Below are 26,924 nucleotides of genomic sequence, written 5' to 3' on the forward strand. Positions count from 1 at the left end.
CCTTGGTGACAAGGATGCTATCGCTACACACAGCCTGTGCGTGAGTGAATGAGTGTACAATTTTGCTTTGGAAGACAATTTTTCTACCTTGGCTGGCACCTAGAATATTTAATAAGTTCATATATTCTTCCAGTCTCCTTCAATCACAGTAGAGAGTATTGATTTACAATTCATATTTTTAGGATTTTTAAGAAATAAAACTACATAAAAAGTAAATCAATACTCCCTAATACAATTGAATGACAGAATCTGATAAGCAGTCAATCCTATTATAGTGCCTGTATGATGGAATGGAATTTTGAGTGCCCAGTTTGAGACACCTAGGATCTGATTTTTCAGTGTTCCTAGCATTATATAGCATTCTGTATGTTCAGAGCAGTCTCACCACTGACTTCAGTTGAAGCTGCAAGTGCTCTGGAATTCTGCAAATCAGACCCCAGGGTCTTAAGTTAGTCACCCAGAAAATGAGGAACTGACCACCAGTGAAAAGTTTGGTTTAACTGACTCATCCATCACCATATAGGAACTCTGTGCTCTACTGGACACAGACTCTACTGCCATTTCCCCCCAGGTCTTGAGACCTTTTGTCCTGTCACCATCCCAGTCTTGTATCTTCCCACCCTAGCTCCTCGTTCCTGTCTTGTTTTCCTCAACCAGCAGTCTCCAGTGAGGCTCCACTCAGGCTTCTTATCCCAGTCCCAGTCTCCTTGCTTCACAAATACTAAGTCTCCCTTGTCCCAGTCTCACCCAGTCCATTCCCATTCTTCTTGCCAAGCCAGTCCCAGCTCAGTTTCCCTAACACCCGATATTCCTCATTCCAGACTTGCAGCATTCTAAATGATGGCATTATGGAGCTAACAAAGTAACTGTCAGACTGCAGAACAGAGATTACGCTGAGCTTTAAATTGATGTATGTAAGGGCAGGTCTTCACTACCCGCCGGATCAGAAGGTAGTGATCGATCTATTGGGGATCCATTTATCGTGTCTCACCCATCGACTCCGGAACTCCAGCTCGCGAGAGGTGGAAGCGGAGTAGACAGGGGAGCAGCAGCGGTAGACTCGCCGCCGTCCTCATGGCCAGGTAAGTCGACCTAAGATACGCCGACTTCAGCTACACTATTCCCGTAGCTGAAGTTGCGTATCTTAGGTCGACCCCCTACAGTGTAGACCAGGGCTAAGTCAGCTGAAGGAAAGACACAGTGGAGGAAAAGTTTTGTTCGTTCTCAGTGTGAACGTGGTCCAGGCAGGACTGCATTTAGGGAACCTGGAACTCAAGAGAAAGAGCCCCCTGTGTCCATATACCCCACAGAAGACACAGAACAGACACTGTCTTGACATATAAGACCAGGAGGGAAGATCTGTGAGATGGGTTAAGTGCTGTGTGCATCTGGTTACCATGAAGGAATAAGGAAGAAGGGATTTTATTGTCTGGTATTTGCCGAGTTTTAAAGATAAATTTGAACTTTTGTATATTTTATCATTAGTTTTCATGGTCTCTTGACTGCATGTTTTTCTCTGTTTTGATACGAAAATAGTATTCTTTGCCATTTACTTTTTTTTTCTTATTCCTTAGTCTCTGTTAGTGCTCTTAAGTAAATTCAAACTTTGTTTCACCCTGGGTTTACCACCTGTGATACTTAGTACGAATTGTGGTGGTGGTGTGGGGATAGTGTGTGATTAAGTAGTTCTGCTTCAGCCTGCTCCCAAAATTACGTTGCATTTAACAATTACACTAGAGGAATTAGACAGTTTCCATGTGATCTTATGCAGCTACTAAATGAAAAAGAGTGTGCAAAAGTAGTGGCACAAATAATAAACATCTCCTTAAAAATGGCTTTGGTATGTTTGGTTCCGCTATTGAGAAATGTCCATGAGAACCTGTAAAAAAAAAAACGCATGGCCCTCTGAATGCTGTTAAAAAAACCCAACCACCACCCAAAAAACCTCTGGCATGTACTGACTAGACCAAAACACCCAGAATAACCCCAACCCTTTCATCTCTCCAACCCAAAAGTTCTTTAGGGAACAAAATGATTCTAAGCTCTCCAAGTGCAGAAATACAGGCCTAATGCAGTTTGCAAGTCTTGACACTGATTCTAAAGGAGACTGAATCTTCCCCTTGCTCTCAGTCTGTACCTCTTCCTGGGTTCTATAAAAACAGTAGGCACGTTGCCTCCAGGGTCCAAGATCTTGTCAATCTGCATCTGCGCTTTGCGGTATATTCTATGCTGCTCTTTGGAGTCAACAACAATCACATCATCCACAACTGGAAATTCATAGTGGCCTTTGCGCTTGGCTCGAAGACGGATCTTATTGCGGTGATGCTCGATCTCAGACTTATGCCTCAGAGCTGTTTGTATCTTAAAGGAAGAAAAAGAGAAAACCATGAGATACACTTTTGCAAATAGAGCCTATTACTGCTGTGCAATAAAAAGGAGAGCCAGAGCTAAAGCAAGCAATTTGAAATTGGCACACAGGTCCTCCCTCAGTTATCTCGTCCTTTTGCGGGTAATAGACCCATAATCTCCCCAAGTAGATGTGCTATCAGACATGGTATAATCACTAACACAGCAGGTGAAATTAAAGACAAGTGGCAGAGTGTTTATAAAAGGCGTGATGGATAACAAAAAGTCCTGCCAGTTGCCATGAGAAACATTGCTCCATTAAAATTAGATTGCAACCAAGGGTGTACCTGGCATATGTCTGCCTGCACCCATCATAGGAGAGATTTGATAATTATAGCCAAAGTCTGTCTCTGATTCCCTTTTTAAAAAAAACCTCATAATACAAGGGGCAAGAACTTAAGGAGCTGCTTGAGGAGCACAGTTGGAAGAGGGAAGGAGGAGTGGAATGGTCCAGGGCATGGCAATAGGTTCTTCAGGTCACTAGTTTAAACGTAGACCAGTGCTTTTAGAGCTGGTCCAACACCTACTGAAGTCAATGGGACTCTTTCCATTGATTACAGTAGATATTGGATCAGGCACTTAATGGCCACTGTGCTTGTGTTGGAACTGTGTTGAGGTGCACAAAAAGCACGAAAAATAAAACCCACTATAATCTTTTACAAAAGTATAAAAAAGCCATTAGACAAATGTACATAGCAGGATTTTTCCTAGTAGTTAAATTTACATTTCCTGGACTTCCTTGTCTACAGGTATTAGATGTATTAATTTACTTTCCAACATATTATGTAAGGTACTCAACACAAAAGGCGAATTGAGCTTTTAACCTAGAAGCAAGGGGAGGAGACGATCTTCAACCAAGTACAAAATGAGTTACTGAGCAGCAGCTGGGAGAGGCATGCAGAACTAGACCCAGATAGCTGAGTCATCTAGGTGTCACACAAATGTACAGAGCCACCACGCACTACACTATCTTAAAAATACCTCTTTGTTAATTTTGTTGGACTCTGCTACTCGGTCAGACAGTGCTGGGTTCTGAGCGGGAGGGGCTGCGATTGGCTGCATGGCAATCAACTGAATCTTGCTGGGGACCCGTCTACTTGCGTCTGAGGAACGAGACATCCTGTCCACATGCTCAAAGATAGAGGCTGAGGAGTGCTGCTCGTTTCCACTACTGGTCTTTGGAGGGCCTGAATTACCAGAACAAATAAAATAAAAGACAGTGTCATAGCTAGGATCAACTCAGTGAAATGTCTGGCCATACAAGATAACATGAAATGGTGTGCGACAACATTATGCCTTCTTTGCAGCTGCATTTAATTTGCCCTGGAGGTCTTCCATCCGCTGCAGATTTATTGCAGGCAGTTTACTCAGTAGTCTGCAGATTACTAAACTTTTTCATTTTTTCTCCTGACAGTGAACAATCATTCTTTATTTTTTTAAATCAAGTATTTGATATTTTACAAAGATAAAAATCTCAAAGTAGTTTTATCCCACCAGAAGCTATTCAGAATGCTCTAGTACGTACTACAAATTGCTATTGATAACATTACATAAGAAGGCTCAGATTCCACAAATGGAGTTTTACAAGCCAATAAAAGACTTCGAACTACGAAATGCCATACTTTAACAGATAAGTGATAGCGAGTGCAATTTTTCAACTAAACAAAGATTTAAAAATCTGTCCAAAATCTAGTTTTAGAGGTAATTTTTACAAATTTAAGTTTTTTAATAGTCTGTTTTTTCTTACCAACAGAAAGTAAACAGTCTAGCATTAGGTGTTTAGCTGTACAAACAATGCTTTGCTCTGATACGTTGGGAAAATTAATTTCTACAACTACAATCCAAATATACTTAAGAGAGTCATTCTAGGGAACCAATGGACATTTGCTTGATAACAAGCTCATCAAATATCTTGTTACATTTTTGTACTAATTGGTAACATATGCAACTATACCACTTAGTCAGAACCTTTATAATTTTATCCATAACTTTCTTCACGGTGCCTATTCTATAAATGAAAATTTCAAAGAAAATGTCAATCTGAAATATGGTCAATTTAACGAAATTAATTAAAAGTAGTTTCAAGTACTACACCTGCCCCTATGTCCTCCTGCCAGTTTTTGTGGTTCTACAATAACATTTTTCTTTTTGAAAAAAATACGTTCCTCTCCCCACTGCTGCTGCATGAAAGACTCACAAAGGAAGAAACTCACTAAAACTCACTATTCCTACAACAAATTCCATATGAAGGCACTGCTGTGCTTGTGGAAGCCCTAAGAAGTGAGTCAGGAGAACTCCGCATAGGTCCTGGGGGCTGCTCATGTGGAACAATTTGCAGGACTGAGGCCTAAATGACTGATTGTACAAATGAACTAGAGAAATAGACTATACAAAAAAGTTCTGTCAAATGCATTAATGGAACACATGGAAAAAACAAGAGAATTTTATTTTGCCTAATTTTTTTCAGCACCAATAATCATAAGTATTATTTTTAATACAAATACAGAAAGTAGCATATTTTAAGACGATTGTGTCCTTTTAAGCAGAAAAATAAAAGACAAAAATTAATTCCTTCTGTAAATACTAAATGGGGAAAAAAGTCTCTGAAATGATTATATTATTTCAATTGATCCATCACATCTGTAACTTGCTAACCTACAATTAAGAGAGTTAAACATTTTATTTAAATAATATTAAATATTAGAATGAATAGCAAATCTCCAATGGATATCTCATTGAGTTTATCTATGCTATTGACAACAACTTAGATGATTAAAAATAAATAATTTTTATCACCTAATTTACTTTTTACTATCTACGGTGTTTGTTTCCTTTCCTCTTGAACAATTTAAACACACTAATTAGTTTTTCCTGTTCACTGTCCATTCTAGTTACTTTCACTTTCAGCTTCTCACGTATTAAAACAATGCAGTGGCTTGGGTTCCAAGTGCAGCTGAGGAATGCTACTTTGTTAAAACAATTATTTCCCCTAGAACGTAACAAAAGACATTGAGCATTTGTATTGGTTTTAAGAATTTTGCAAAAGCTTGTCTTTTCAAAACCTAAGTTTCTTGTACAAATGTGATCTAAGCTCTCTAATTTTGTCCCCCTAATTTAACACAAAGCAAGTCCAAGTGCAGCTATTCCCTTCAATGGGCATCGTCCAAAGTCCACTGTAGTCAATGGGCAGTAGTAGGTACACTAATGAAGCCACCAACCTATTTTCACATATGACACTGAATAGCCAACTGGTAATTTTTAGTCCCAACAGACCTGGGCTGAATAATAACTGTGAACACGTGAAGGCTCATTATTCAATTATCAACCCCTTTGAGCCATCCAGTCCCATGGAAGTAAAGACTTAAATTTACGAGTCACAATGATATCACTTAGGGCTAGGAGCTATCTAAAAATATATACTACATTAAACTGAACAGCTGACAGAGTTCAAAGCAGCATAAATATTGGCCATTTAAAAGATATTAACTATTCACATTCTGTTCAGGGAAGGAAGCCAAAAGGCAAAGAATAACAGAGATCACTTTAGCATACAATACTTCAGTCAAAATATCACAAATCACATAATTAAACAAAAAGCCTCAATTAGAAAAAATGCACTTGCTACCGGATAAACAAATTATCCTTTAATATAATTTGTGTTGTTGAGAATTCTTTCTGACAGTAAATTGCTCAAAACCAATCTTGGTTTTTAGACTCTGAGGACAAATCGGCTCAAACTTCAGATACAATTAGTTAAGCTTTCTAAGACCTTTCTTCGCATTTGTACCACAAAACTGCCAGTTAAACAAAGGCTGTCAAACACTAGGATACTTACCCACTCTGTTTGCTCCTGACAGCATAAAGGAGAAAGCACAAAAAGATGACACCATAGTTACGAATAATTCAGCAGAAATGGCATTTAGAAAAACATATGATAAAAAGGCCGCTCTGGTGCTGAGTGAGATACATGATTGCCAAGCCTTAGCTGTAGGAAAAGGAGGCTCAGACTGGAGTTTAGCAGCAGTAGACTACACCATTACAGTGGGGTCTGGTCTTGAACATTAAAAATAGTCCCCTTTATCCCTTGACCAGGAGGACCAATTACTGAGAAACGGCTTCTTCAGCCCCAGAATGGCAAAAAGGAAAAAGAGGACACATTTTGCACAGCTGTCCAGCAAATCCTTCCAGATAATTAAGATACAGTTAAAATTAGCTCTCGCTGTAACAACTTATAACACTCCCTAAAGCCTAACATGGAAACTCTGAGGAAGATGCGAAACAAGGTAACAAATAGGGAGTTTCCTAGCAGGAGGAAATGGGATAGTATTGAATGAGATGCAATAGGGCTGGATTCACATAGACTGGAACAAGTAGTAGTCCAACAGTCTTTCATAATATTAACTCCTCATAAAACACTAATATTATACTCATTTATTCAGGCATTAATTCTGGTCCTTACAGCAAACATAAGACATTACAACATACACCCTAGGCCACTAGGATGACATCTTACAAAATAAGAAGGGCACCTCGTGAAAGGTGTATGCAAGGGATCTGTATTGCATTCTAGTTTACTAGGAAGCACACTTTATTTTCTGGCAGCATTTGCCTACTTTGTGTTTTGTTTGCTTACATGTTACAACAGAATGTTCATCCAGGAGGTAAACCAGCCTCATCAAACCAGCCCTTTCAGAATCATTCAGTGTGCTGAGCACTGCGTAGGTAGAAGCATACACTGGGGAAAAACAGGTGCTTTGGAAGGGAACTAGTGATTGATATTATCATAAAGACCTCTTGCATCTTACTCATTATCACCTCTTCTCTGACACAATGGTAAACTGGGAAATGTTTGCTATTAGCTCAAGTATATTGGCATTGCATTCCTCAATAGCCACCTCATGAAAAACTCTGAACACCATTCAACTTTTAAAGAGATCTGCCTGTGGTACTTCCAGTATTCCCTTCTTTCTTGTTTTACTACTACTAAGGACATTTGTACAAAACAGGATTGTAATGTATCTGGACCTCCACACTGGAGCTACTCTGATTGATGAGCTGAGGATCTGGTCCTAAAATCTCCAGTGAGAAGTAAGCAATATGAATAGAAGTGTTAGCTCTTAATCAAAATCCTGTTTACATGCAAACATTTTAAATACTTTAAAATGCGGGTAAAATGGAATAAAAATATGACAGGGGTGAGGTAAATAACGTGAAGTATTTTCCATGAGATGCCAACAGTCTTTACCAAAACTCGTGCTAATAATAAGGCATCTTGACTTCCTAAATTATACCATGCACAAGCACCACACTGATTTTTAAACTCTTAACTTGCCACCCTATTTTTAAATCTCACTTTTTCAAAGGCACAGTTAAAGGCATATGCCCCCACGGTGTCAAGTCCTGTTGTGATCTCCTTACTCCTGTAATTTCCTGCAAGATTCTACCAACAGAGTCATAATGACGTGATTAGAAACATATTTGCTGGATGAGAGAACAGAGGGTGATTGGTGTTATATCACTTGGATCAGATGCATGCCTGAATGAAAGAAACATGTAGATCTCCAACTGCAACATATGAAAAGAGAAAATAAAGAGAGGGAAAAAATGGAGGAGAACCAAAACAAGAAGATCCAATAGACAAAAATTACTTTTTAGAAAATAGCAGCACTGAAATGTATCTCAGTTGTGCCCTACCAAAACACTGCAGCAAGAGACTGAAGAAAAAAATGTAACAAACCACTCTTTGGAGCTCTGCGTGGTTTGCCCTCATTGGCAGTGGTTGATGGTCTTGCGGTTTCTTCCCCTGTCTCTCTCCCACTGGACTGTTCACTCGCTGTGGAGTCAGCATCTGAAGGGGAAACTCTGCAGCCATAAAAAAAGAAGATATAAAAAAAGATGAATGAAATGTTAGACGGGTTTATAAAGGGCTATAGCCAGCAGGTACAAGGAGATCCCATAAGAACATATGTTGGTAGGACTTTTAAAGTTCTTTTGAGAAAGAACTTTGACTTATAATACATAACTGATTACCTCTGTCATGAATGTGGGAATTGCAAAATTGTGGCAATGCTGTGCCCCGTGACTTCACTCATACACATGACAGGATTGTTAAGTAACCTGTTTTTACTTTTAAAAAGGTAATCTTAATTGTAACAGAAAGCCCTTCACATTAGCAACTAGCAGGATTACTTTTCAGGCAGAAAAGTCATCTGTTACTTCAAAAGTAATATGACTAAATGTGTAGTTAGTATCACAGTATGAAGTTACCAAGTCCAGCTACTAAAGTAACTCTGAAAGTAAGTCCACACTGATAGTTTTCTAACTATTTACGCCTACACTCAGCCAGGGCTATTAATATTTTATTTACTCAATACAGTACAAAACAAAAGAAAGATACAATCCCTTGGTTTCTACACATCGTAGACATAGCTTGTCTATGCAGAAACACATTAGCATTATTGTTATCCCATCCTTCCTCCTCAGCACCTCTGTTTACTTGTTTGTCTTTGATTTAGATTGTAAACTAACTGGGGCAAAGATTGTGTCATCTACATGGCTGTTCAGTATCTAGTAAAATGGGGCCTCCATCTATTTGGGCATTCAGGAGCTGCAGGAATACGAATAACCTACAATTTCTTATATCACTCAATTTAATTAGCTCATGGTAGGTATATATAGAACAATTAAAGGCAATCTTGTGGTTTTCCCCACCAGCCTCTGAATTGCATGCGTATTTCAGCTGACAGCTATTCAAAAAACAGAATACAAAACAATAACGGGACAAAATACACTAGATGCAACTGATTCTAAATTCAGCACTTCAGCAGAGGATTAGCTGATGCGATAGTATGCATATTGGATATATAATCTTGTAAACATTCATAGTCTGTCTGTGCACTAATGCAATGGTTTCATGAAGCGGACTAGTTGGTCCACCAACCTTGCTAAGTGCCAGATTTGGCAGATATTTGATCCAGTTACTAAAGCCTTCAACTAAAGGTCAGCCTTCCCTAGAGAGTGCACACTAAGATAAGTGCTGCTCAGGCAGATGAGTTCATCAAAAGTTCAACCCACCACATGCACTTGTTAGCGTTCCTAACTCAACTTCCCTCACCCTATGCATACTGCCAGTCTATCTATAGAACTCTATACAAATTCTCTTCCTGCAAAAGTAGTATATTGGTTATTCAAATCCCAATACAAAATACTCCTGGAAAAAAGAGAATCACTATAGTATGTACAAATCTTCCTCACTACATAATCTTTTTTATAGACAGAAGAGCCCCACAAACAGGAAAGTGAGAGCTGAGCTCTCTCTGTTTGAGCACCTCTTTGTCAGAACATAAGAATGCCCTTGCTAAGTCAATACCAATGGTCCATTTAGTCCAGCATCCTATCTTCCGACAGTGGCTGGGGGCAGATGGTAGGGAGGGAATGAACAGAACAGGGTATTTATTGAGTGATCCATTCCCTGTTGTCCACTACTCCCAGCTTGGGGCAGGCAGAGGCTTAGGTACGCCCAGATCATAGGGTTGCATCCCTGACCATCTTGGTTAAGAACTAATCTAATTCTTTTTTGAACCCAGTTATACTTTTGACCTTCACAACATCCCCTGGCAACAAATTCCACAAGTTGACCGTGTGTTGTGTGAAGAACTACTTCCTTATATTTGTTTTAAATCTGCTGCCTATTAATTTCATTGGGAGACCTCTGGTTCTTGTGTTATGTGAAAGGGTAAATAACACTTCCTTATTTACTTTCTCCACCACCATTTATGATTTTATAGACATCTATCATATCCCCCTTGTCTCTTTTCTAAGATGAACAGTCTCACACTTTAATCTCTCCTCTTATGGAAGCTGTTCCAGACCCTTAATCATTTTTGTTGACCTTCTCTGTAGTTTTTCCAATTCTAATAAATCTTTTTTGAGATGGGGTGACTAGAACTGCATGCAGTATTCAAAGATGGATTTATAGGGTGGCATTATGATATTTTTCTGTCTTATTATGTATCCCAGGGATCGGCAACCTTTGGCACGTGGCCCATCAGGGAAATCCGCTGGCGGGCCGGGACGGTTTGTTTACCTGCAGTATCCGCAGGTTCGTCCGATCGCAGTTCCCACTGGCCGCAGTTCGCCGTTCCAGGCCAATGGGGGCTCTAGGAAGCAGCGTGGGCCGAGGGATATGCTGGCTGCTGCTTTCCGCAGCCCCTATTGGCCTGGAACGGTGAACTGTGGCCAGTGGGAGCTGCAATTGGCCGAACCTGCAGACGCTGCAGGTAAACAAACCGTCCCATACCGCCAGCAGATTTCCCTGATAGGCCGCGTGCCAAAGGTTGCTGATCCCTGATCTCTCTCTTTCCTAATGGTTCCTTACATTCTGTTAGCTTTTTTGACTGTCTTTGCACCAGAGAACTATCGCTGGTGACTCCACGATCTCTTTCTTGAGTGGAAACAGCTAATTTAGACCCCATCACTTTGTCTGTATAGTTGGGATTATGTTTTCCAATGTGTATTACTTTTCATTTATCAACACTGAATTTCATCAGCCATTTTGTTGCCCAGTCACCCAGTTTTGTGAGATCCCTTTGTAACTCTTTGCAGTCGCTTTGGACTTACCTGTCTTGAGTAATTTCATATTGTATGCAAACTTTGCCACCTCACTGTTTCCCCGTTTTTCCAAGATCATTTATGTATACGTTGAACAGAACTGGTCCCAGTAAAGATCCTTGGGGGACCCTGCTATTTGCTACTCGACACTACGAAAACTGACTATTTATTCCTACTCTTTGTTTCCCATCTTTTAACTAGTTACTGATTTATGAGAGGACCTTCCCTCTTATTCCATGACTACTTAGTTTCCTTAAGAGCTTTTGATAAGGGACTTTGTTAAATGCATTCTGAATGTCCAAGTACAACATATCCACTGGATCACCCTTTTCCACATTTGTTGATACTTTAAAATAATTCTAATAGATTGGTGAGGCATGATTTCCATTTGCAAAAGCCATGTTGACTCTTCCTTCACATATTGTTTTCATCTATATAGCTAATAATTCTGTTCTTTGCTATAGTTTCAACCAATTTGTCTGATACTGAAATTAGGTTTACTGGTCTGTAATTGCCATGATGGCTTCTGAAGCATTTTTAAAAAGTCAGCATTACATTAACTATCCTCCAAGCATCTGGCACAGAGGCTGATTTAAACCACCAGTTACACACCTCAGTTAGTAATTCTAAAATTTCATATTTGAGTTCCTTCAGAACTCTTGGGTGAATACCATCTAGTACAGGTGACTTACTACTATTTAAGCTATCAATTTGTTCCAAAACCTCCTCTACTGACACTTCAATCTGGGACAGTTCCTTAGATCTGACACCTAAACAGAATGGCTCAGGTGTGGGAATCTCCCTCATATCTTCTGCAGTGAAGACTGATGAAAAGAATTCATTTAGCTTCCCCACAATGGCCCTTCCTTGAGTACTGCATTAGCACTTTGATGGTCGAGTAGCTCCACTGGATTTTTTGGCAGGCTTCCTGCTTCTGATGTACTTAAAAATGCTTTTTGCTGGTAGTTTTCATGTCATCTGTTAGCTGCTCTTCAAATTCTTTCTTGGCTCACCTATTTATACTTTTATACTAGACTTGCCAAAGTTTATGCTCCTTACTATTTTCCTCAATAGGATTTGATTTCCAAATTTTGAAGGATGTCTTTTTGTCTCTAAGCACCTCTCCTATTCTGTTGTTTAGCCAGGGGGGCATTTTTTTGGTCCTCTTGCTGTGTTTTTTATTTGGGGGGTTACGTTTAGTTTGAGCCTCTATCATGGTGTTTTTAAAAGTTTCCATGCAGCTTGCAGGCATTTCACTCTTATGACAGTTCCTTTTCATTCCTGTTTACTAATTTCCTCATTTTCCTCATTCTATGCCTTTGTTCTACCTCCCACTCTTCGTCTTTTCTATTTAGATTTTTAGTAAATATGTATTTTATGGTAGCATACAAATGCCTTATTAGGGATTGGGGCTCCATTTTGCTGGGTGCTATTGTAAGATGTTCAGGGCAGGGAATGTCCCTTATTATGCATTTGTACCTTGCATAGCACAAAAGGACCCTGATTTCAGTTGGGGCCTCTAGGTGCTACTTGAATAAATAAATAGTTTATATATCATAAGTCTCTTCCATTTGATCAGCCCATGATGTCAGCCTCCTCTGCCCACTAATTAAATTTTCAAACAAGCACCTTTGTGCTTTCTCCCATGTTGCCCCTCACACTTATAGTAGCTCCCCGTAAACATCAACAAAACTACTTTATTATCCTCCTTCAAAACCCTCCTCTGCCATGATGCCTACAAAAAAACCCTTGACAACAGTCAGGCTCGTGGCGTGCTGAGACCACAGACCTATCATGTTGACCAACACTGGTTTATTGTTCTCTTCTAGCTTCCCACCTGTCTGTATCCATTTGCTATCTCTTTTTTTATGCATAGATTGTAAACTCTTTGGGGCCCAAACCATCTTTTTGTTGTGTCTGTACAGTACCTAGTACAATAGGGTCCTAGTCCATGACTCAGTATTTCAGTAAATACAAATAACAAATATGAATATTCACCATACTGTTTTGTACAGCATTATATTGAATCAGATTCTGTTTTATTCTGTACATACCCACAAAACCAAAGAACTGAAGGAATGATCCATAAAATATAAATCTGTAATGTGTCCGTCTTTCCCTCCCGCAGGGAGAAAATGTTTTAAACGTCTCACTGGCAGCTGCACATCAACATATTATGAAGTGACTCCACAGCTGAGCCTACATGGAGATTGCACTTAAAGCAGGAGGGGAAATGCCCACATTTCAAATTTGGCATAATGATTTTTTAAGTAAAATATTTACTAACTTATCCAGAGGAAACATTTAAAAAAGCTTCTTTTTGAAAATTTACCATGTTTTCCTTTGAGTCCTGCTAAAACCCTCAGACACCACAGAGCTCTCAAACTCCAAACTACTCTCTCTCTTTTCACACACTTACACATTCTGATAATCTCTCTGACACAGGCCACTTTTGAAATTTTAAAATGAAACACATGAACTCATCTCTCTCATTTAGAATAATCTAATTGATCTGAGCCAATATTAGCTGACAGAAGTGACAAATTCCTTCAACTGCTTCTGTTTTCTGGGATGCTGCTAGCCTCGGTCCCTGACTCACTAGCTCTACTCCTTACAAAGCCCATGGGGAGGCAGGGAATATGAGGAATGGGCTCTGGAGAAGCCCATGTGTGGCAGCAAGGGTGTCAGGAGGCCAGAAGAGTGAATGAAGCTCTGAGGTGCATGAGGGATTGAGTGGAGAGGTGTGGCGATTTATAGGGGTGAGTTGGGGTGCAGCGATCTGACACTGAGCAGGGAGACTTAGGTGGGAAGGAAAAGGGGATGCCCATCCTCTGCTTTCTGGCACACCATGCTGCGGAGAACCAGAGGAGTCAAGTGCTTCTGTGCAGAGGCAATGATATACCAGGGGTTCCCCACAGTTCTGCCAGTGCAATGCACTAGGGAGTCCAGGCAGCAGCAGATGAAGAGCCCTTCAAGTGCTGACAAGTCAGTGCAGAGACAGCGTGCTGCTTAGACCCCCAAAGCACCATCTGTATGCCCCTCATTCTTCCCAGCAAGCCTCTCCACCCAAAATATTCTCTCCACACACACCCCACACTCCCTCTCCACATCCTCACCCACCATCTCTCTTGGTTTCCCCCTGTCATAATGCAGCAGCACTGTGGGCAGCCAAGGTGGGATCAGCAACCATGCTGGGGGACACAGCAAGGGACAAATGGCTGTGTGTGTTGGGGGGCATCAGGGTTGCAAACAGGGATGGTGAAGAAGGGGTGGGAGTGAGCAGAGATGTGAAGGGGAGAGGAGGAAGAACTGGTGGAAAGTGCAGCGGAGAGGAGCTCTGTTCTGCTGAGCCACTTGTGGTTCATCATACCATGGCTCCTCATCTCTGCTTCATTTCTTCCCATCAGGCCCCACCCAGCTCTGGCCCATTTGTCCCACATTTCCCTCTCACAGTCCAAATTTCTGTATGCCCCCACAGCCCAATCAACTGTCATGTCCGGCTACACCCCTGCACACCACTCAGTACTCTCCCGGCAATGCCACACTCCTTTCCCTCACAGACTTCCTCAATGCCCCCCACCCCACCCCCTGCACTCTTCCTAGGCACCCACTTACAGTAATGATACAATCCTACGCCCCACGTCCTCACACAGCCCCGCTCCTCCATATGCACCTCCTACCCATCATCTTCATCCATCACACACCCTGCTAATTCTCAACCACATTCAGCTTTTAAATGCTGATATGCATCAACACTGATAAATGTGGTAAGGGAGTAGGGTATCATCAGCCCAGGGACTTGGGTGTGGAAGCACGGTGAGGAGTGAGGCTGTAGAAGTTATGGGTGCCAAAATTGCGAACACTTGATATAGGTGGTTTCATAAAGCACCAGTGATTTTCATTCAATCAGCACATTTGTGAGCGAGGAAGCCACCCGTCTTCCACAAACTAATATCCAGTCTCTTCTGCAAAGCTGCAACATATCTCAGTGTCCTGCTTTGGTGAGAACGATTCCGACAGCAGCTCTAGTGAAGTTTAGTTATGTGACATACACATATTCAGGAGAATATCAGAGTACCGCATTCCTTCCTCAGTATGCTGCACAAGACAGAGAGAACTGGGCTGGTAGGAGACCTTCCTCATCACAATACTCAAGATAATTAATAGCTCTATGAGAGAGGAAGATGGATGGCTTCAGTCATCACAAATGCCACAGCACTAATATCTCTAACTCACTGTCTCAGCTACACACCCTTTCTCCCCACAGGCCTGATTCTCTCTGGCTCTGGCAATGCAATGAGTAGTGGATGAATGATGATGTCATTCAGCCCTTGCTGACGGTCAGGAAATTCTAAGTGAAAGGTGATATGTTGTTCTCAACTTGCTTAGCTGTGGACCTTTTTGCCTGACATCAGTTTGAGGAGAGTGTTGGACATTTAGCAGATAGGTAACACAGTGATGGGCACAGAAAAGAGTGTTGTCTTTGAGTTTTGGAAGCTTTTGTTGATTTGTGGGAATTTTAGTCTGACTTACATATAATAATTGCAACTAGTATCACTAATAGGATTTCTTAATCACCCATTCCCCTACTAACCACAAGCAATTACAAAATTCAATGCATTAAAAGCAATACACTTAACATTACCCAATAATAGGTAATGCTCTGATTCTGTCCAACCTACACCCTGCCCAAGATATCCCATTTAACTGAAAATGCTGCAATTAAAAGCCAAAAAAAAAAAAAAAAAGCAGCCTTGCAATGGCGCCTATAAAGTAGCTAGACATAAGCTCTGATGAACTGCTAGAAAAAGCAGTTCCAAAGTCGAGGATCCTTCACTGAAAATGCTTTGCAGTTTACAATACCACTTTGCATTTAATTAACCATAATCTAGCCAACACTAGTTCTCTTCAGCTGAACTAACCTCCCTCTGTGTCGAACATTCTTTGAAGGCTTTGAAGCGGTCTTTGATTTGGGGCTTGGCACATCTCCATTTTCAGAAGGGGTAGTGTCCTTAATAGGTCCTGGAAGAGGAGCTGGCTCATGAATGATCAGGATGTCATCTTTGTTGTGCTGGCCCAGATGCTGCTTAGCAAAATCAAACCCCTTCACACTGGGGGCTTGTAGCTGTAATGAAAGAATAAAGACCAAACAAAAAATATTAGAAGACACAGTGTGAAAGCTTAATGTCAGACTGTTGTTCAGAGTTGTAACCAATGATCTTTAGGATGCTGACCAGAAAACAGGTTCCCAGGGTGAGTGGGAAAGCGCTGTAAAAAGAAAACGAAAAACTATATCTGCAAACATGTTTTCAGTTTATATATATTTTAAGATACAAAGGCAACAGCTCCAGGGGAGAGAAGGCATTATGTTGCTACCACACAGACAACTAATTCCTTAGATTTAATAATTACAATAATACCCGTCATTTTCATTGGGTTTTCCATCTGAGGATCTCAAAACACTGCACAAACTTTACAGGTGTCTCTCAGTACCTAAGAGATACGGAAGGATTATTGTTCCCATTTTACAGATGAGGAGACTGAGGCATAGAGATACAGAGGACTGTAGAAACTGCCATACCAGATCAGATCCAAGACTATCCTTCCTTACCCATTTGTATAGTATTACTAAATTACAACAGATGACTGTTTTGACTGGGAAGCGGTGCTCTGAAGGACCAATCCTCACCAGGACCACAAAGCCAAAGTGCAGGTGCAATCAGATCACTGTTACTGATGGGATAGTACTGTGCTTTAAGCAACAGCAATCCCGGTGGGAAAGCAGGAAAGGAGTTACAGGGCCTCAGGAAACCACAAGATTAAAAATTCTTTTACTACCTATACTAGGCTTCACTCTGGATGCGGGGAAAAAAGTTTGTCAAGTTCTGCTAATCTAAAGACGTTATGGCCCTCACATCATTATTTAGGTAACACTCCTACAGGATTTAATAGGAATTTTATCTGAGTAAGGAGTTCAAAATTGGGCCTTAATAGTCTAAACAACATTTATAAAATAACTAACTTACTTTAATAATATTTGTTTTTGGCTCTTTCAACTTAATCAAATTATGAGAATGAGAAGTTCACCTGCTAATTTTCCAGACCTTGAAATAATCAGAAACTGTTCCATTCTAATTTTGTACACATTTTTTTTAAAAAATTGCTTTTCTTTAGGTCACATTTAATTAAAAAGTCTGGAAGCTGAAAGTAAGAAAAACCTTTGACAATTCCAGTTTGCACAGCAAACACACACATATGATGGCTGCATAACAAACACACCCACCACTCTGTTTGTTCCCAAAATAGGTTTGAAGAGAAACCGAAAGGTGTGTCTGAGTATGCTGACGGGTGCATCTAGTTCTAAATGTTTAAATGAGCCCCCTTTCATTAAGCCTAGCATGTAGTTTCCAACTACAAAAAGGCTGATAAAATGCCAAAACAAGTCTGCCTATGGAACATTTTGAGATGGTCAAAATATTTTCCAAAGGTTCTAGAAGAGCATGTTGAAGAAGTGTGCACTGTCTGCTTGATCCAGCAGATGGTGATAGAAGCCCTACTGTTGAAAAGATTCCTTGACAAGGGCATATATAACACATGCCCAATCATGTCTTTTTGGGTACATTTTGCATAAGAGGAGAAAACTTACTAGTTTACTAGATATTTTGGATTTCCTCAATTTACCCCTCCCACACACACTTCTCCCCTGCAAGGTGAAAGAGGGCAGCATTCAGCATTATGGGCCAGATCCAGAAATGAATAAATCACAGATCTATTGACTTCAACTGAGCTATGTTGATTTATACCAGCTGAGGATCTAGTGCTGTTTCTCCACCTTTGTTGACTTCCGTGCCCACAATCCCAGCCACGTATCTGAACCTCTCCCCCACAACACATCCCCCTCTTCTGCACACAATCTTATTGACTTTAAAATATATATATATAAAAAAGACCAATGTCTGACATGATCTTCCTCTTTTCCCTTTCTCCTCCACTTCCCCACCCCCTTTCATCTTCTTCAACACCCTTTCCTCCAACCCACTCACTTGCTCACTAGACCCCATATACTCCTGGCAACTATCTGCCCTCCCCGCAATCCCTATTCTCACCCACTCCCTACCACTCCTCCACAAGGTCTGACTCTTTTTCTGGTCTGTTCCCCCACGAGCAGAACACCCGCCCTAACCCCAAAAATATGGCTCCATCTTCCTTCTGCCCTTTTTCTTTACATTTATGCAGTGTGCCATTTATAATTGCTATCTCAAGTTTTTCCTCTCCAACTCCATCCTTCCTCCTTCATTCCACCAAAAACACACTCACCTGAGGTCTTTTGCAGCCTCTTCCTAAATCTCAGATCGTCTACTCCATCCCCATCCTCCTTGGCTTCAGTAGTAACAAAAACAGCAGAGACCACACCATCCTTCTTAAACTCTTCTCCTCCCTTGGTTTTCACAACCCCGTCCTTTTCTAGTTCTCTTCAATCCTTTCTGATCATTCTTTCAGTGTTTCTTTTGGTATTGGGTGGGGTGGAGTGGAGGAGGAGGAGAGAGAATCTTCTCCCTTTACACTCTGGATGATCTTATCCACTCACGTGGCTTCAACTAGCAATGGCCAATTACTTAAAAATTACCAGTGACGTAGGAAATGTCAGAATTAAGGTTGCCCCTGAAGAGTTAACTCAGACCCTTTGTACATATACAATTTTTAATTATATGATCATATATTATTTTCCCCCAGAACCCCTGCCTCATTCAGTACACAGGATGGACTGTTCTCCAAGGATGAATCAGAACTGTGTAGTGCAAGAGGCTGCTATCTGCCTCCTCTGTTGCAGAAGATAGAAGGTGTCTAGTGAATGAGCCAGGAATGCAGAGAAAGGGAGGCTGTTATCTTCCATGTGGATCTGCCACTAAAGGAGAATGAGATATGCACTTTGCCGGTGGTTTCAGAGTCACTTGCTGACAGCAGAGGAATGGTGACTCAGGAATATCTAGTTCCATTCCTGAGGTTTTGGAGGGGCATGTGGTCTCCTGCCACACACCACTCTGCCCTGTTTCTCCCACGTCTGACCACTCTGGTTCCTCATCAAACATCAGTCCCAATCTTCCTGTTCCCAGTCTCAATCTTCTTGCCCAGTCACTCCCTGTCTCCCCTCCCTAGGGTTCCCATTTCCAGTCTATTCCCTCTGCTGCCCTCCCAGGTCCATCTTTTATCCCTTCTGCATTCCCAGGCAGCAGGTTTCTCTTCCTCGCTGCCTGGGTGCCAGCAGAGGGAGCACTGAGAGCACAGGAGAGATGGGATATCCCTGGTCTCACTTCTGGTGCCTGACCCCCATAGCCCTATCCATTGCAAGGAGAGTTGTGCTCAGCCTCTGCAACCTTGGGATAGAGCATGTTCAGTACAGATGGAATCTTCTGATAATTTTGCCCCCAAACTCGTCTAAAAAGCCTAATGTGCAAACTGCAATTTTTCTAAGGTTTACAACTTGGTTGCATTTTTCAACAGAAGACATATCCCTGGCAGAAATTCCACCCTCCTGCCAAATTTTGAGCCCTTGCTCCAAAGCACAGAGGCTCTAGATCTCCTCAACAAAACAGTTCTGACACGGTTTTAGTAATATGTGCAGAACAATGTATTTTTCCTTAATCTCATTCTTTTAAAATAGCAGAACCCTTTTTGTTGAAACTTCCCAAAATGATTCAGCCTGAAACAGACACCAAACATAGGAAATTTCAGCCAAAAGTTTAGCAAAGTTATAAGCACTGAAAACAGGAAGTGTCAGGCAACTTTTACTACAGCTGGCTAGGAGCTACCGGCTCTGCCTACTATATATCTGTATCTATCTATAAAATCTGAAGTTAGTCTGGCTTTACTAAAGGTGGTCCTTCATGCAACTCCTACCATTTGACCTAAGCTGTTCCCAAAACATACTCGCTGCTCAATATTTTTATTAAAAATAGAAAAACTAGTGTATTTTTGGATACAGACACAATGCCCATAGACTCCAATTTTGTAAAAAAAACAAAAACAAAAATCCCCCAAACAAACAAAAAAAACACTTCTACATTTCTATGATCTTCATTCTTTTGACGTCATGATTCTTCTTAAAAATGATACTGGCCAAAATCACATTCTTGGTGACAAGTGTCAAAAGGACATTGCAACACAAGTCCATATTCAGCAAAGCAAGATGGTCATAACACTGAGATGCAGTGGAATAAATAACATCAGCGTAGTTCAAGACTGAAAAGGCCTTGAGGACTTCCTGTATTTGTTTTCATGTGCGACACAGACTACTTTCATCTTTTTTTTTTTGGTAATAAAAAGTGATAAGCTGTAGCAGGCTTACCTGATTATGCCATCTGTGTTCATCTCTGAATAGAGGTAACCAGAATCCCATGGGTAGATCAGTCATTTTATTCCTCACACACCAGTGATGGAAATTGTGGGGGTAGGAATGGAAGAGACCAAACTATTACACCTCTTTGAAGAAAACACATTTGTTCTGGTATATCTGTCTGTCCTGGCACTGAAATAAAACCTTTCAGCTTTATTTTATTGCCCTCTCAGCCTGTGCCTAAGACTGCACAAAATCAGTACTTTGAAAATCTCAGGTTAGGTTCTCTTAGGGGGATGCTTAATTTTACGTTGTAAAAAACTCAATTTTTAAAGCCAAGTTTCTAAATGGCAAAACAAAAAGCAGTTACAAAATTCAGTGAACAGTACTGTCACACCTTCAATAAAGAGAATGAGCTAACCCATTGTTAAGGCAGCTGTTGTTCAGTACAAGGTAATATCTATTGAAATTGAGAGTCAAGATGTTTAAAAAACTGGTGCCTCAGGTTAGCCTCTGAAGTCTATATTTAGACACCAAATTCAATGGGAGCTCTTAGGTGACTGACACTTTTGAAAAATTAGACCATTTATTCAGATTATTATTTAATCCATAAATATGGATTTAAAGAGACTAGCATGAGGATTCCATTTTTGAAAATCTTGGCTGAGACATTCAAAAATGTTCATCCAATCAAGGGGGAGAAGACTGGCTGAAAATCATTTGACCCTTTAACATAGACCATGTGTTTGCCAATATACTGTATCCCTAGGTAAAGGCACAACATGAATGAGACCAATTTGTTTTCCAATAATAATGTTTGGACACACATCTGTGAATGGTTAGAATGGAAAACAATATGGAGGAAATTGGTTTTCTCTAAAATAACGTACTCATTTCATAAAGCATCAATCACACATCTCCTACACTTACAGCTACTACTGATGTACTAGTCTACATATTACATTTGAGACATTGTTTTTTCTATTTATTTTTATATGAACAGTATTGCCTTGTTCTTTGAAGAGACATATGCACTGAAGAGAGGTTGCCAAAACATATTGCTAATGAAACAAAGGAACTAAATTTGATCCCAAGAATAATATTTCAGTTCTGGCAGCTAATCTGTGAACAGCACTGGAAACCCTGTAAAAATGTCTTGCTGAATTATGATATAACTAAAATACTAGTGCACACAGTTCTGGAAAACCAACAGAACAAAATAGTGAACATTTACTTTAAAAAAAATTCCCAGTAAAGATATTTTGATATCTATTCATTTAAATCTAGGGACGAAAAAAAAGCCAACAAACATAGCAATAGCAGACGCTGAAGATCTACTTCAGTGGTCTGACAGCTAAAAGTTATACAACGGTCACAGACTTCCACAATTTCAGATTTACAGCATTAAGCTGTTCTATGTATTCCGAGGATAACACAGCATGGTCAAGTGTGAATTCATTGTATTACTCTCAGAATGCACCAGTAATGCAAACTATTTCTAGCAACTGCTGTGCATACAAAGGTGTACATTTAATTGCACCTTATTTGGTTTTACCATTTCTCTATCCAATTATCCAAATTATTTCTAAAATTACATTTTTTCCAAGTGACCTATTAGCCCATCCTCTCAGCACAGTATTAAGAGACATTTGGAAACATTTACCACTAACTAAAGTTTTGGAACTCCCAAGACACATATTACATTTTAGCATTTAATTCCACTGTGTTTGTATCAGAGTAGCAACCGTGTTACTCTGTATTCGCAAAAAGAAAAGGTGGACTTGTGGCACCTTAGAGACTAACAAATTTATTTGAGCATAAGCTTTCGTGAGCTACAGCTCACTTCATCACATGCATGCAGTGGAAAATACAGTGGGGAGATTTTATGTGCACAGAGAACATGAAACAATGGGTGTTACCATACACACTGTAACAAGAGTGATCAGGTAAGGTGAGCTATTACCAGCAGGAGAGAAAAAAAACCCTTTTGTAGTGATAATCAAGGTGGGCCATTTCCAGCAGTTGACAAGAACGTCTGAGGAACAGTATGGGGGGAAAGGGAGAAATAAACCTGGGGAAATAGTTTTACTTTGTGTAATGACACATCCACTCCCAGTCTCTATTCAAGCCTAAGTTAATTGTATCCAGTTTGCAAATTAATTCCAATTCAGCAGTCTCTCGTTGGAGTCTGTTTTTGAAGTTTTTTTGTTGAAGAATTGCCACTTTTTGGTCTGTAATCGAGTGACCAGAGAGACTGAAGTGACTGGTTTTTGAATGTTATAATTCTTTACATTTGATTTGTGTCCATTTATTCTTTTACGTAGCGTCTGTCCAGTTTGGCCAATGTACATGGCAGAGGGGCATTGCTGGCACATGATGGCATATATCACATTGGTAGATGTGCAGGTGAATGAGCCTCTGATAGTGTGGCTGATGTGATTAGGCCCTATGATGGTGTCCCCTGAATAGATATGTGCACATAGCTGGCAACAGGCTTTGTTGCAACGACAGGTTCCTGGGTGAGTGGTTCTGTTGTGTGATGTGTGGTTGCTGGTGCGTATTTGCTTCAGTTTGGGGGGCTGTCTGTAAGCAAGGACTGGCCTATCTCCCAGGATCTGTGAGAGTGATGGGTCATCCTTCAGGATAGGTTGTAGATCCCTGATGATGTATTGGAGAGGTTTTAGTTGGGGGCTGAATGTGATGGCTAGTGGCATTCTGTTATTTTCTTTGTTGGGCCTGTCCTGTAGTAGGTAACTTCTGGCTACTCTTCTGGCTCTGTCAATCTGTTTCTTCACTTCAGCAGGTGAGTATTGTAGTTGTAAGAACGCTTGATAGAGATCTTGTAGGTGTTTGTCTCTGTCTGAGGGGTTGGAGCAAATGCGGTTGTATCGTAGAGCTTGGCTGTAGACAATGGATCGTGTGGTGTGGTCTGGATGAAAGCTGGAGACATATAGGTAAGTATGGTGGTCAGTAGGTTTCCGGTATAGGGTGGTGTTTATGTGACCATCGCTTATTAGCACCGTAGTGTCCAGAAAGTGGATCTCTTGTATGGACTGGTCCAGGCTGAGGTGGGATGGAAATTGTTGAAATCATGGTGGAATTCCTCAAGGGCTTCTTTTCCATGGGTCCAGATGATGAAGATGTCATCAGTGTAGCACAAGTAGAGTAGGGACATTAGGGGACAAGAGCTGAGGAACCATTGTTCTAAGTCCACCATAAAAATGTTGGTATATTGTGGGGCCATGCGGGTTCCCATAGCAGTACCGCTGATTTGAAGGGATACATTGTCCCTAAATGTGAAATAGATATGGGTGAGGACAAAGGCACAAAGTTCAGCCACCAGGTTTGCCGTGACATTATCGGGGATTCTGTTCCTGATGGCTTGTAGTCCATCGTTGTGTGGAATGTTGGTGTAGAGGGCTTCTACATCCATAGTGGCTAGGATGGTGTTTTCTGGAAGATCACCGATGGATTGTAGTTTCCTCAGGAAGTCAGTGGTGTCTCGAAGATAGCAAGGAGTGGTGGTAACGTAGGGCCTGAGGAGGGAGTCTACATAGCCAGACAATCCTGCTGTCAGGGTGCCAATGCCTGAGATGATGGGGCATCCAGGATTTCCAGGTTTATGGATCTTGGGTAGCAGATAGAATACCCCTGGTCGCGGTTCCAGGGGTGTGTCTGTGCGGATTTCTTCTTGTGTTTTTTCAGGGAGTTTCTTAAGCAGATGGTGTAGTTTCTTTTGGTAACCCCACACTGGGATCAGAGGGTAATGGTTTGTAGAATGTGGTGTTGGAGAGCTGCCGAGCAGCCTCTTGTTCATATTTCGACCTATTCATGACGACAACAGCACCTCCTTTGTCAGCCTTTTTGATTATGATGTCAGAGTTGTTTCTGAGGCTGTGGATGGCGTTGTGTTCTGACGGCTGAGGTTATGAGGCAAGTGATGCTGCTTTTCCACAATTTCAGCCTGTGCACGTCGGCGGATGCACTCTATGTAGAAGTCCAGTCTGTTGTTTCGACCTTCAGGAGGAGTCCACTCAGAATCCTTCTTTTTGTAGTGTTGGTAGGAAGGTCTCTGTGGGTGAGTATGTTGTTCAGTGGTGTGTTGGAAATATTCCTTGAGTTGGAGACGTCGAAAATAGGATTCTAGGTCACCACAGAACCGTATCATGTAGGAGGGGTTTATGTTTTTGGAGCAAAAAGTCCTGATGGGTACAATCAACTGCACACACAAATAATAGAATGTAAATGTTTCAACATCTTGGTTGTGTCTACAAATCAGGTAATTAGAAGTCTAAATTGTATCATCTGCAATTTACCACAGGCACATAATTAGCTCCCTTTGAAAAATTTGACCCTGGAATGTCTAATTCACATAGGTGCCAAGATAGGCGCCTATATAAGACAAAGCCCCGAATATCGGGGTATCTGGCCACCCTAAATCCATACTGTGCAAAAACTTACTGAAGGGGGAATCTCTCAAAAAGTTCCACTTCAGGGCTGTACCTCAAGGTTTTTATTATCCTTGAAACTCTCAAACATCCATTCCGAAGTACCTTCTTTATGAAAGCTTCTTTTCAGTGATTCATGTCACCCTCCCCAATCTTTCTGTATTTCCTCTCCAGTTTTAATGTGAACCTCAGTAAACTTCACAAAAACCAAGAACAACTGTATTTTTCTTCCATTGAAGGCATTAATTATGAGTGAGGCTTGATACTGAGCATGGATAAGCTCCTGCAATATCTCGAAGTGGAAAAAAGAGACTTGGAAAACCCATAGCAGCTGCAACAGCATCTACAAAACAGCAGCAATTGCCTAAGTTATAGAACAATTTCACAGGCAACCATCAGTCAGCAACACTCATGAATATTGCCCCCCTCACAGAAGACACAAGTAGAGCAGGTTGAAAGTTTTCAGATGGAACAGATTTTTTCACTTTTTATTGCCATTTCCACACTGTACAAAACAAAACAAAAAACTTTTCATAATGTGGGCACTGGGGGCAGAACACAGCACATTTCATTACATCCCTGAAGTGCCGATAGTCTCTACAAGCAATATGAAAATGTGCTGAAGACCCTTTGAGAGAGTGTAAAGGAGAAGTTCCATTTTAAAATTTTTTATTTTCTTGCTTTTTCGTCTTGCTGTTGAGGTTTTATTGAGCCCAATAAACAAAGGCAGCCCTGAGTTCATAGAAGTAGAAAGTTTATCTTTTATACTTAAACATACTAAAATTGCCCGTGATAAAGCTCTATGCACTCAATACACAATAATTCAAAAATAGAACTCATACCTGGACCAGCCCACAACTATGAAATATGTATATCTACCAATCATCTGATCTGCCACCTTGTCAGGGCCTGTCCAGATGAACCGTTAGTGCGTGGTAAGCTGGGGTTTAAATCTACAGTGCTCCAGTGTGCCTGGCACTAAATGTCCATGTGGACCCTGCCACTGCACACTAAAGGTCCCCAAAAAGAAAAGGAGGACTTGTGGCACCTTAGAAACTAACAAAATTATTTGAGCATAAGCTTTCGTGAGCTACAGCTCACTTCATCGGATGCATGCAGTGGAAAATACAGTGGGGAGATTTTATATACACAAAGAACATGGAACAATGGGTGTTACCATACACACTGTAACCAGAGTGATCAGGTAAGGTGAGCTATTACCAGCAGGAGAGAAAAAAAAACAAACCCTTTTGTAGTGATAATCAAGGTGGGCCATTTCCAGCAGTTGACAAGAACGTGTGAGAAACAGTGTGTGTGTGTGTGTGTATGTGGGGGGGAAATAAACAGGGGGAAATAGTTTTACTTTGTGTAAAGTTCCCCAGTGCGCTTTGACTTAATAGGTGTCCCTGCTTGAAAAAGTACTCTTTGCAGATATATACAGACACAGTCAGATTCCTGGCAAAGCAGGGAGCATAAGGAATACTCGTCCAGCTGTAGGTGCTGGAGCTAGGGGTGCTCGGGGTGTTGCTGCATCCCTGGGCTTGAAATGGGTTCCATCATATCCAGGGTTTAAAGTTTGCTTCAATGGCTCTCAGCACCCCCACTATACAAATTGTTCAAGTGCCCCTGGTCCCAGCTATCAGCCTTGGTGCACATTAAAGAAGCACCTCTGCCAGCTGGCAACAGTTCCCCCAAGGGACTGCACATTAGCTAGGAACAGCAGAAACACAGTGTGCTCTGGCCATGTCTCCTTCCCCAACCTGACATATCCCATGTTGCGAACTGCAGGCAGGGTTGCGTATGTTCTATGCCCTCTGGCAAAATCCATATCAAGGGAGATGTGGCCCTTCTCTGCTGCCTTTGAGGCACCTGAGGGCACAAATGGAGCAGAGCAAGGCACAGAATTGGTTCTGGTGCCTTGAAAGGTGGAAAGTCACCTCTGGACTTTTAGATGTGGTCTTCTGGTGAAGGTGGAGGAATTGCACATGCCGTTCAGTCAAAGCCATAGCTGTAAAGCCAGTGGATACAAAGTGCCAAATAGTTGTAAGAGAACTTACAAGATCTTGTAAATAAATCAATATACTTATCCAGGACGCCTCTATGGGTGATACTGATTACCTTCAGTC

General features: G+C 41.1%; 1 protein-coding gene across 1 annotated transcript in view; it reads right to left on the minus strand.

Annotated features, from left to right (window-relative positions):
* Positions 1-26,924, minus strand: part of KIAA1549 — a 209,400-nt gene that overhangs the window by 26,034 nt on the left and 156,442 nt on the right. The window contains exons 11-14 of the mRNA XM_084643183.1: positions 15,939-16,141; positions 8,144-8,268; positions 3,388-3,593; positions 2,138-2,361 (exon numbers count right to left, since the gene is read on the minus strand). Of these exons, the coding sequence (XP_084499309.1) occupies positions 2,138-2,361; positions 3,388-3,593; positions 8,144-8,268; positions 15,939-16,141 (758 nt within the window). The remainder of the gene's footprint in view (positions 1-2,137; positions 2,362-3,387; positions 3,594-8,143; positions 8,269-15,938; positions 16,142-26,924) is intronic.

Source organism: Lepidochelys olivacea (assembly GCF_965140295.1).
Source record: "Lepidochelys olivacea isolate rLepOli2 genome assembly, chromosome: 1".
NCBI lineage: Eukaryota > Metazoa > Chordata > Testudines > Cheloniidae > Lepidochelys > Lepidochelys olivacea.